This window comes from Stenella coeruleoalba (genome assembly GCF_951394435.1).
Source record: "Stenella coeruleoalba genome assembly, chromosome: 2".
Lineage (NCBI taxonomy): Eukaryota > Metazoa > Chordata > Mammalia > Artiodactyla > Delphinidae > Stenella > Stenella coeruleoalba.
Window position 1 is genome coordinate 81,596,725 of NC_137147.1, and position 12,264 is coordinate 81,608,988.

Genomic DNA, 12,264 nt, shown 5'->3' on the forward strand with positions numbered 1-12,264 from the left:
CTCTTGCTTTCTTGTCATTTCCGTTTGCATGAAATATCTTTTTCCATCCCCTCACTTTCAATCTATGTGTGTCCTTTGCCCTAAGATGGATCTCTTGAAGGCAGCATATTGTAAGCTCTTGTTTTTTTATCCTGTCTGCCACTCTATGTCTTTTTTTAAAATATATAAATTTATTTATTTTATTTTTGGCTGCGTTGGGTCTTTGTTGCTGCACGCGGTCTTTTCTCTGGTTGCAGTGAGCGGGGGCTACTCCTTGTTGTGGTGCTTAAGCTTCTCATTGTGGTGACTTCTCTTGTTGGCAGCACGGGCTCTAGGCGCGCGGGCTTCAGTTGTTGTGGCACGTGGGCTCAGTAGTTGTGGCTCATGGGCTCTAGAGCGCAGGCTCAGTAGTTGTGGCACATGGGCTTAGTTGCTCTGTGGCATGTGGGATCTTCCTGGACCAGGGCTCGAACCCATGTCTCCTGCATTGGCCGGCGGATTCTTAACCACTGCCCCACCAGGGAAGTCCCCACTCTGTCTTTTGATTGGAGTATTCAGTCCATTGACATTTAAGGTAATTATTGATACATATGTATTTATTGCCATTTTAAACCTTGTTTTCCAGATGATTTGATGTTTCTTCTTTGTTCCTTTTTCTTTTTTTTTTTGTGGTTTGATGATTTCCTTCTATTTTATGCTTGTGTTCTCTTATTTTTGGTATTTGTGAATCTACTGTATGTTTTTGATTTGTGGTTGGCCTGTTTTTCAAGTATGTTAACCCCTTCCTATATCTGCTTACGTTAGACTGATAGTAATATAGGCTCAGGTACATTCTAAAAAAAAAATTCTACATTTTCTTACTCTCCTTCCCCACCTTTTATGATTTTGATGTCCTATTTCACTTCTTCATGTTTGTCCTTTTGCTGTTCCTTATGTTTATCATCACTTTCATAAATAGTTTTTTTTTCTTTCTTCCTGATCTGTTTACTAACTAATTTAAGTGATTTACTTTCCAATTATGATTTCCTCCTTCCTGTATCATCTTCTTTACTATTTAGAGAACACTTTCAATATTTCTTTTAGGATAGGTTTAGTATTGCTGTATTCTTTTCATTTTTGCTTGTCTGAGAAATTCTTTATTTCTTCTCTTATTCTAAATGGTAATCTTGCTGGGTAGAGTATTCTAGGTTGAAGTTTTCTTTTCCTTTCAAGACTTTGAGTATATTTTGCTATTCCCTTCTTGCCTGTAGAGAAATCAGCTGATAGCCTTATGGGGGTTCCCTTGTAATTAACTCTTTGTTTTTCTCTTGCTGCCTTCAGAATCCTCTTTAACTTTTGCCTTTTATTATAATATGTCTTGATATATATAGGTCTGTTTGGGTTCATCTTGTTTGGGACCCTTTGTGCCTCCTGTATCTGGATATCTGTTTCCTTCTTTAGGTTTGGGAAGTTTTCAGCCATAATTTCTTCAAATACATTTTCAGTCCTCTTTTCTCTTTCTTCTCCTTCTGGAATCCCTATTATGCATAGATTGACCCAATTTATATTAGCCCATAGGTCTTTTATATTGCTTTCATTTTTTTAATTTGGTTTTCTGTCTGCCATTTTGACTGGGTAATTTCCATTATTCTTTCTTCCAGATACTTATTCTTTCTTCTGCATTATTCATTCTACTATTCATTGCCTTTAGCTCAGTTATTGTCTTGGCAAATTAATTTTCTAATTTTTCTTGACTCCTCCTTAAAATTTCTAATTCCTTTTTACAGTAATCTGCTTTTCTGTTGATAGCCTTTCTTAATTCCTTCAGTATTTTCATTACCTCCTTTTGAACGCAGTGTCTATTAGACTGAAGAGGTCTGTTTCACTGTTTGTTCCTTCAGGGGAATTCTGTCAGTCTTTTAACTGGGAGTGGTTCCTCTGCTTCTTCACTTTGCTTATATTTCTCTAAGGAAAAACAATTATCTACTGTAGTCTTGGAGGGCTATTTATATGTGGGAGTGGCCCTGTGTAGCTTGTGTGGGTATAATATGTTTTTGGTGTGAAGGCTGTTTTTGGTTTGAATGCTTGCCATCTCTTTCCTCAGTGTGTGCTGGCCGTTATCCCCTTGATAGGGTGTGTGCAGGTGCGCAGCCCACACACACTCCCAGGAAGGCAGGGGCAGCGGTTGGCATGCTTTTGTGGGACCCTCAGTGGTGGCAGCGGTCTGCGCCCACCTCTGGAGTCTGAGATGGTAGTGGCAGCTCACTCCTGCCCCTGAAGTTCATGTAGGCAGTGCCCTGCCACCTGAGAGCTTGAGTGGAGAGAGAAGTTCCTATGGCAGTCCCTCCCCTCTTTTCACACCCCCTCCCAACAATGGTGCCTTGCCTTTTTGGTGGGCCCAGGCTTCTTCCTGTATTCCCTGGGTTATGGTACACCACACCCTTGCCCCCTCAGGCTGTCTCCACACAGCCAACCCCAGTCCTTTCCCCAGGTCTGACCTCTGAAGCCTGAGCCTCAGCCCCCAGCCCCCGCCCATCCCAGTGGAGGGGCGTTTCAGGTTGGGGAGTGCCAGGTGGTGGTACCAATTGTGCAGGTCCCTCTGTGCTTTGCCCTCCTCAAAGCAAACCAGTTGCTGTGCTCTCCTCTGAGGTTCCAAAGCTTCCCCTTTGTCTCGGCTATCTCCCTGCCAGTGAGGGGACTTACAGTGTGTGGAAACCTTTCCTCATCTTATTTCTGTTACAAAATTTTGTCAACAAGAAAAATGACTTGGTATGATAAAAATTTTTGTAAGTAATGAAATAGATATAAATGATATGAGAGTTTTTAGCTAAAAGAAAAATTATGTTTTGGGGTATGTCTATTTAAAAATAGTTTCCTCAAAACTTTTGGTAACTTAAACCTTGGAGTTTTGTTAAGTTAAATTAAATAATGGAAATTCATTGAATGTCTAGATAATTTTTAAATGAGATAAAATACTGAAACATTAATTGCTTAAGAAGTCTATTTTTATCTACTTTTGACCCCTTATTATAGAGACTAAATATGTTTGAGACTATAATAAATATATTTTGTGCTTTATTGAAATATTGTACTAAAATTATTAGCAATAATAAGATTTAAAAATGACTGTATGTGTAAAGTAGGATATGTGTTGTCAGTAAGAGAAAGTATAAGGAATGGAAATGCATCTTGTTAAAGGAAAAGAAAACAATTTTGTCCTAAGAGAGGTAGGAAAAAAAGAGAAAAGAGAAAGAGGGAAAGCATAGGACAAAATCTGAAGGTAAAAAAAGAAGTTATAGAAAGCTTGTGGAAAAGAAATCCTAAGAAAAAATTTTGTATGTGATCAGGACTGGCTAAGATTGGAATGAATTTAATTAAGTAAATGAGTTTTAATATTAAATGTAAGGGTGGTACAAAACTAGAATCTGATTTTCTCTGTCTATTAAGAAGACAAAGTCTTCTTGGAATAATTATCTGGTTTTGATAAAAGATTGTAAAGTTTCTTTAACCTTTTAAGGAATCTGTTGCAACTTTCTGTATTTGCCTTTGAAATCGTTTTCATTACCTTGGTTTAGAGAATAAGTATTGTTTTGCAGTGACCTATGACCCCATTTGAGTAAGTGTTTTAAGATCTTTTTGGTATTTTTGACAAACTTCCTCCAAATCAAATTCTAATAAAGTCTTTTGACTTACAACTTTGGATGTCCTCTCTCCTTACAAAAAGAGAGACATTTAACTAATCATGTATATTTGATTTGTTAAATTACATAAGAAGCATTATCAGATAAGAAGCAATGTTAAGCTTTCTTTATGTTGTGTCTGTACAGATATAAATGTTCCAGAATATTATGTGAAATTTCTAGAAGCCTTGTATGTTCTTAGGTAAAATGTTACCTGTCATCAAAATTGAAGCTCACACTAAGAGGACTGAACCCAAGTATCAGGGAAATGCCCAAACTGACTTTCATACAAAGGCAGAAACAATAAAAGAATCTGTAAAGATTGTGACACATGTGGATAAAGCCCATTCCGCTTCTGCAAAAATCTGATCTCTCATTGCCAGACTTTTGCCATCCTGATGTCCTTGTAACATGGCAACAGTCTGCTCCTGAATCAGAGAATTTAAGATGAGTAAACAACAGCTATAAAGGAAACAAACAGCGCAGTGGGAAACCCAAGATGGTCGCTTGGTTCTTCCCAGCTCCCTGGCAAACCTCCTTTTTCATGTGATGTGTGAAAGCCTCCTCTTGCCATGAGGCTGATGCCCTCACAATAGCAAAGAAACTGTTTAAAAAATGTGTTTTCCACTTGGGGTATACCTTTCACAATGTCTAGTGAGGAAGGCACCCATTTCACGAGGCGAATCGTGAAAGTGTTAAGAAAAACCTTGTGGAGGCATCCCTGGTGGTCCAGTGGTCAGGACTCTGCGCTTCCACTGCAGGGGGCGTGGGTTTGTTCCGTGGTCAGGGAACTAAGATCCCACATGCCATGCGGTGTGGCCAAAAGAGAAAAACAAACCTTGCAAACCTCTTGAAATTATCACTGCCCCCAACACCTTCAATCATCAGGCAAGGTCAGTGGAACTAATGGAAAAACTAGACTCAAGCAGAGCAAGAATTAATTACATGGGGGACTTCCCTGGTGGTCCAGTGGTTAAGACTCCACGCTCCCAATGCAGGGGGCCCGGGGTTCGTTCCCTGGTCAGGGAACTAGATCCCGCATGCCACAACTAGAGATGCTGCAAGCCACAACTAAAGACCCACATGCTGCAGTGAAGATCCTGTATGCTGCAACTAAGACCTGGTGCAGCCAAACAAACAAATATTTAAAAACAAAAACAATCCTTTAAAAAAGAATTAATTACATGGCGGGGGGCTGGTGGTGGTGGGATGAATTGGGAGATTGGGATTGACGTATATACACTAATATGTATAAAATAGATAACTAATAACCTGTATAAAAAATAAAATTCAAAAATAAAATGAAAAAAGAATTACATAGGATTGAATGAACTGATAAATATGATTATAATTTTTTATCGTTTTGTCTAAAATACTACTGATTTTTAATAATTTGTTTTCCAGATAAAAGGAAAAAATTTTAAAGACTTAAAACAATTTAGTAAATTAAACATTTTTAAGCAGAATTGAAACACTTATCTTTTTCTCCCTGATTTCTGCAGAATTCTCAGACTAAGCCCTTTTCCTGAAGCTAAATGACTTGATACAAACTTCAGAGAAATTGCCACAACAGCTCATATTTAAATAATCCTCATGTTTGTTTCTGTATGAGCCACTCAGAAAGTTTACTTGAACACCTGGTGACATCATTAGAGACATTTCAAACTGCAAAAGATGCTTTGACCCTGACATCTAGAAATCTTGATTGACTGCCTCTTGGGCCCAGAAACTGGTTTATAAGTTGCTCTAATGATTAACCTTTGTTTTTCTTTCATTTCTATGAAAGTCCTCTTATTAAATACCAGATTGCTTGCCCCATAGTCCCAGCTTTGGGAACACACCTGTATCACCACCTCCTAAAATGAGATATAACTGTTTAACTAAACTGAGCTGTTTTCAGAACTAAAAACTGGTTCAAAGAAATGGAAGACTCTACTAACCCATTCTCTTCACAGTTACCAGCTCAGCTTTTAATACGTGAAACTTCCAGGGATGTTTCAGAAGAGGAAACTATTGGGCCCCTAGGTAGGCAACCACAAAATGTGCCTCAATGGCATATTGATTATTTTGAATTAAAGTTACTTAAGAAACAGCCAATGCAAGGGGGACACTCTCACCCTCCTTTCTGTCTCCCTGAAAGCAGGAAATATATCTCCCATGTGAAAAGTGTACCCCCTGCATCTGGAAGTAGAAGGACGCCCTTATCACCAGAGATAGGAAATTCAGGCCAAGAATCCTATATAAACAAATATTATATCTTTAAGTTACTATACCAAGCCCAAACTCTGTTAAATTAAAAGGAATTAAATTAAATAATCAGGTGTAATTCTGGTTATTGTAACCAAGTTTCTTTATTGATTACTCTGTAACCAGATATTTAACCATGCCTTTTAAGTCTTATTTATAGACAGTTATTATTGTACTCTGATGCTGTTGCAAAAGTGCTTCATCTTCAAGACCATTCATAAGAAGCCTATGGAAGCAGTTAACAGTTCCACATCAAGAGGATGGCTCTGCGAGGATTCTAGCCCACACTGACTTAAAACAAGGAGCTGTCCTGCAGCTAGAGCCCCTAAATAAGGCATCCAGAGATTTTTACTCCCTGACAGGCAGGGTCAATGCCCCTCCTCAACACTGAAGCAGCTACAGGAAACAGATCATCTATCGCCCCTCTGCTTCCCATACAATTATAGGAGTAAAATCTCTGAAGGGGGAATGAGGGTTGGGGGGAAGGGGCAGGGCACATGAAAAGAATGACACAGCTGTTGAGAATATGACAAAAACTGGTTAGAGCCAATTAGGCCCAACATGGAGGAAGATTCGACTCCCAGTAGACCTTGAGCCTCATTTTATGCTCATTGTAATATAAATATAGGCATCTAAATGATGCACCCAGAGGTGCCATGACAGTTCTGAGGCCAACCATAAAAGGCCAAAAAGTGGGTGGTGGCCCAATTGCTGGAAATCCCTGCCCCTTCCCCAAAATATTTGGAATAATCCTCCCAATTGTGAGCCTATGAAATTACCCACCCTATAAAAACTAACCACCTCCACACCTTTGAGAGGGCCCACACTCTGTCTGTGGAGTGTGTATCTCCCAGGGCTGCTTTCCACTTTTGAGACAGACACATAAGGAACGTGTATCTCTCTAAATAAACCTGCTTTCCCACTTAGAGCCCCCTTGCCTGTCCGCTTGTATCCTTCACAAGCATCCTATATTAATCTACTTCTTGCCTGTCTTCTTTGCCTCTTGCAGAATTCCTTCTGTGCTGAGACATAAAGAACCTGAACTTCATTAAGTTCTGAGACCAGGTATGTGATTTCAGCTGGGAGGTTGTGGGTTTGAGTCCCCTCCAAAGCCAGAGATTGTGGATTCAAGTCCCATCTGAAGTGCAAATGGGTTCGAGTCCGAATCTGAGATGTGCAGTTTCAATTATATCCCTGAGGGATCAACTAACCTTGATTGTAATCAAAACACGACCTGCCTGAGACCATACCCCTGAAGTCTATCTGGGCTCAAATGTGATCCAAGCTTGTAACAGACTCTTTTTCCTCCTTGCAATGTGAATTTCCTGGGGGCAAATCTACCCCAGCTCTGAGGAACTCAGTGGATTTGGAGCAGGTTATTAGCCATTCCGGCGATGAAAGGGACATGAGACCAAAATTGATCATCAGTGCTTTCTAAAGGAAAGATTTCAATGATGATATATTTAAGATCAATTAAAAATTAAGATGGAGTAACTGGGGTTCAGGCATCCAAAATGGAGCCTGGTGGCCATTGTGGTTGTGGTTTCAGACATGGTCCTGCATCCCTGAGAACTTGAATTTTCTGAGCTGTATCAAACTCAAGGATACCACCATTCATTTTCAAAACAGTATCTGCCAGAGGCTGCCAGCTGCAACCTTATGGTCTGAAGGTCTCCCTCTGTGACTGTGCAACTATTTTGGACATCAACTAACCTTGCTTAACAAGCATCCTTACTTCTTGCCAGCTCCAATACTATTTCTTGACAAACAACTTCTGTAACTTTGTGGGTTTTGCCTATATAAGCCTCCCCCATTTTGCAGTCAGGCAGAACACAGTTCAAGTGCTTCTTGAATCTGTGCTCCCTGGCTATAGTCCTCAGCTTGGCTTGAATAAAACTCTCTTCTATTCCTTAATATAGATTGTTTATTGATTATTTGTGTTGATAATAGCATGAGGTAGCACGATTTGGATATCCCATTGACCCAGCACCATGTATTGTAAAGACCTGAACTACAATGGTGATTTTGTCATACTCGAGTGACTGTGTAAGTGCAGCTATCTGTTCACGAGAGGAATTAGTCAATAAATTCTTTTTAATAATGTCCTTATTGATGTTCGTTTTAAGGTAATGTTCTCTTAAAAAGCATTGCAAACTACTACATGTTTTTCTAGTTTCTGGAAATGTTTGTATAAGGTTGGTGTTATCTCTTTCTTAAGGGTTTGGGGAAATTCATCAGGAAAACACTCTGGGCTTGGAGTGTTCTTTGTGGGTGATGTCTAATTTGTCATTCAATTTCTTTAATAGATGTAGAACTTTTCATATTTTAAATTTTCCTTGTATCATTTTTGTTAAATTGTTTCTCAAGGAATTTATCAATTTCATCAAAATTTTCAAATTTATTGGCATAAAATTATTCATAACATCCTCTTACTGTCCATTGGTACTGACCAGTACCAATGTCCCCCTTTTCATTCCTCATATTGGTTATTTGCTTCTTCTTTTGTACTTATTTTTTCTTGATCAGTTTGGCTAAAGGTTTGTCAATACTATTATCCTTGCAAAAAGACTCAAATTTGGCTTCATTTCTTTATTGTATTTTCCCTCATTTCATTGATGTCTACTCTTTATTATTTCTATCTTTTTGTTTCTTTGAATTTAATTGGTTTGCTTTTTGGCTTCTTGAGATTGATACTTAGATAATTAATTTTCAATCTTTTATCATTTCTAATATTTGCATTTAATGCTATATATTTTCTTTTAAGAATGGGTCTACCTGCATCTTTCACATGTTGATGTGGTATTTTTTATCACCATTCAGTTCAAAAATATTTTCTTATATCCATTTGTTGTTTAATTTAATCCCTAGTTTAATTCTAGTTTAATCTGATTATTTAGAAGTGCATTCCTTAAATTCTGAACATCAAATATTTGGGGACTTTTTTAGTTTTCTTTTTTTCTTATTGATTCCTTGTTTAATTCTAATGTGGTCACAGAACATACTTTTTATGATTTCGGTCTTTGAAAGTGATGAAACTTACTTTCAGTTACAGTATAAAGTCAATTTTATAAATTACATATATGAACTTGAAAAAATTCATATTCTGAAGGTTTGGGGAGCAGTGATTCTTATATCACATTTGTAAATCATGTTTTCCGAGTCTTGTGTATGTCTATTGATTTCTTTCTTTTTTTTTTTTTTTACTGCTTATTACATCAGTTAATGTGTTTAAAATCTTCCTTTGTGATTGTGGATTTGCCTATTTCTCCTTCAAGTTTGTTAAGTTTTGTATTTATATATTTTGAGGCTGGTTGGGTCCTATAACATTTAGGGTTGTTATAGCATTGTGTTGTCCTGACACATTTATCATTATGAAATGTCCTTATTGATGTCTCCTAAGGTTACTAAGAATAGTACTTTCTATGACTTCAACTCTTTGAGAGAGGCAATAACCACTTAGAACATACATTCTCTACCTTTGGTTTAGAGATTAATTGAAATACATTAAGCTGCAAATAATTTTATACTTAAGCCTGGGTATATGGTAGAGGAGTCATTATTGATATTTGTTCAAATTTATGTGTAAGCTTCCCTCAGGGGATTTTACAAATTTATTGGTAAGCTTTTTATTTGTAACAGTGATTTGGGAGGTGAGAGCATTAGTGTCTTTAGTGCATTAGGGCCAGGGATGTTATGTATTCTGTGAGGCATGGGACAGTCCTTTACAAGGACCAATAGTTACTGTTTTGCACAACTTTCAATAGTTCATTTGGTTATTCATTTGGGTGATATAACTGTTAATAATTTTATGCTCTATGCTGACTCTTTTACATATGAACCCTAAAATATATTTTGTATTCTTTAGATAGACACTGAATTCTCCATAAATAGTACACAGAGGGACTACTGTGTTTTGTTTGTTTGGAGTTTTATGGAGAATTTGGGGAAAGCACAATTTGGGGAAAGCACATCAGCTACCCTATTCTGCCGATGGAATTTTTGTTTTTATACAACTCGCCTATATTTTGTCAGCAGTGCAACACATAGCCTGTATGTGTGTTGAAGAGGATTCTATAGATAGATGCAAGCATCTGATCACTTCATTGATCTTCTACATTTCATAATGAAACAATATTTTGTTATAAATTTCCTTCTCTATTTTTCTTTGAAGTTGGAGCTTTGTTGTGTATATTCATTTAAAAATTATTTGTTTAGGTACATGATATTATGTACAACTTTAGCTCAAGATAATTAATATTTCATTTAGGGATTTTTGTTGTAAAAAGGGAAAGCCGGAATCTGATTGGTTGAGAACTTGGTAGAATCACGATGTTTGCTAAGACAACTCAAAGAAGTCTTTTTATTTCTACTATTTATTGTTATTATTATTTTTAAAAGTTAGCATTGTTACATAAGTTGGTTTTAGGCAGGAGAGCCAATTGCCTCCGGGCCGGGAACGTTTTGTCCCCCAGTGCCAGAGGCACTCCTAGGCAGTCCAGGTTGAGAGCCGGCCGGAACCTTGGCGCCGCGACGCCAGTTTCCGGCGGGCTCCTTAGAGCGCAGAACAGCTTTGGGCCGAAGGACCATGAGAGGGCCGGAACCGGGTCCCGAAGCTACGATGGAGGGGGACGTGCTTGACACTCTAGAGGCACTGGGGTGAGTAGTCCTGGGGCCGCCTTTCCCCCGAAAACGTAAGCTGTACCTCCGATGGCTGCCTCAGTTTCCTCCCCGTGGGCCTTCGCTGAGCTCTTGCCGCTCGGTGCAGGCCTCCGTCCCTGCCTCGCTGTCTCCGGCGCGGACAGAGTTAAGAGAGAGGCGGGAGAGAAATCCGCTTGGGGGGTGGAGCAGGCCCGGAGAGCTGGGGCGCTTGTCCCCCTCTTCCGAACTACTTGCCTCGGAACTCCGCAGCCGGGACCCGCGGCGAAGGCGCGGAGGGGCCCGGCTGGCAGCACTCCTGTGGGCAATTAGTTGCTGCCCCGCGGGTGGTATTGTTGTTGACGCTCCGGGGGAGAGGCGCTGGAAGCCGGAGTGCAGCTGTTGACTGTTGTCTCCTACCTTGTACAACCTGTGGATTAATTAGGGCGCGGGAGCGAATCTCCTGCTTCCTTGACCCGAGAAAGGGGTTTTAGTTCAGTGCAAGTCCATTCATTTCACCGTTTCTTCCATTCATTAACAACATATTAATTTGGTGTTAATCTGTATTCATTAATGCGTATTTGTGCTAGGCCGAGGAGGAAGACAGTTTTCAGATTACTAGTAGGTTACCTAGTCGGGGACTATAAAGAGTCTACGGGTGTTTGCAATTCAGGGTGGTTAAGTGCTATGAGAGCTCCTGGAATGATGTTAATACTTGCAGGCATGGGTATCAATACATGCAAAATAGTCTCTCCTTCAGCCTCATCCTGTTTTTCTTCACAGCCCTGGGGTCCCAATCCCAAATTATCTTGTCCTGAACATTTATTTATTGTCTCTTGAACATCCACCCTCCACCCACTAATACACAAAAGTCAGCTCCAGGAGAACAGGTACCTTACTTGTCTTGTTCCCCAAAACATCCTACAACCAGATCTACTACAGTAAATAGTGGTTGGATGAATGGGTAAGTAAATGAAGAAAAGTTCAAAGCAGAGAGTGCACAGAGGTAAGCATAGGGCCAGATAGTTGCAAGTCAAAAAAATACACATTAATTAAAGACATTGGAGCCATCTGTAAAATTGTGTGCCCTGCCACGTCTGGAGTTTCTTGGATAGGATAGGCTGTGCCTTTGCAGTACTATCGTGAAGCTTGAACCACCCTCTCGCCCCCCTTTATTTTTCTTAAAACTGCACTTGCTCCTCTATCAATTGCTTCTTTGGGACCCTGATAGTACCTACTTTGCAGTGACTCATTGTTACAGAGCCTTGCACTTACTAGATCCTGAATAAATATTTGTCAAGTGAAAGAACAGAGCCAGTGATTACTTAGCGGGCATTTTTACTTCTGTGAAATCCCGTGGAAATTTTCACGTAACTTGGTTAAGGAAGTAACCAACACAAAAAGTTAAAATAATTAAAGTGTTTTGGACCCAAATAGTTTGAGCTCCCAAGTATTCCAGATAAGACTAGTGGGATTCTATAAATAGTTTTTGAAAACTGGAAAGTCAGTGCTTTTTTTTTTTCTTTCATTCTTTGAATTTGTTTATATTATAGGTGTTTTGAAAAATGAAGTTTGGTATAATCTTGGCTTTTATCAAGGAAAATTATTTTAGATTATTCACTATAGAAAGTAAAACAGTTTAGAACTGATTTAAAACATACTTTAGAACTGATTTTTCCTGGAATAATTAAGGACAAGATTTTGAAGTTTGAATTTTCCTATAATGATAATGAAAAGTGAAAAA

The 12,264-nt window shown here is 38.9% G+C and overlaps 1 protein-coding gene across 2 annotated transcripts in view; it reads left to right on the top strand.

Annotated features, from left to right (window-relative positions):
- Positions 1-10,209: 10,209 nt before the first annotated feature.
- Positions 10,210-12,264, top strand: part of FAM98B (family with sequence similarity 98 member B) — a gene marked incomplete at its 3' end in the record, with an annotated part of 36,913 nt that continues 34,858 nt past the window's right edge. For both annotated transcript variants that reach the window (XM_079912592.1, XM_079912591.1), the window contains exon 1: positions 10,210-10,541. In XM_079912592.1, the coding sequence (XP_079768718.1) occupies positions 10,471-10,541 (71 nt within the window). In that variant the 5' untranslated portion in view covers positions 10,210-10,470. The remainder of the gene's footprint in view (positions 10,542-12,264) is intronic.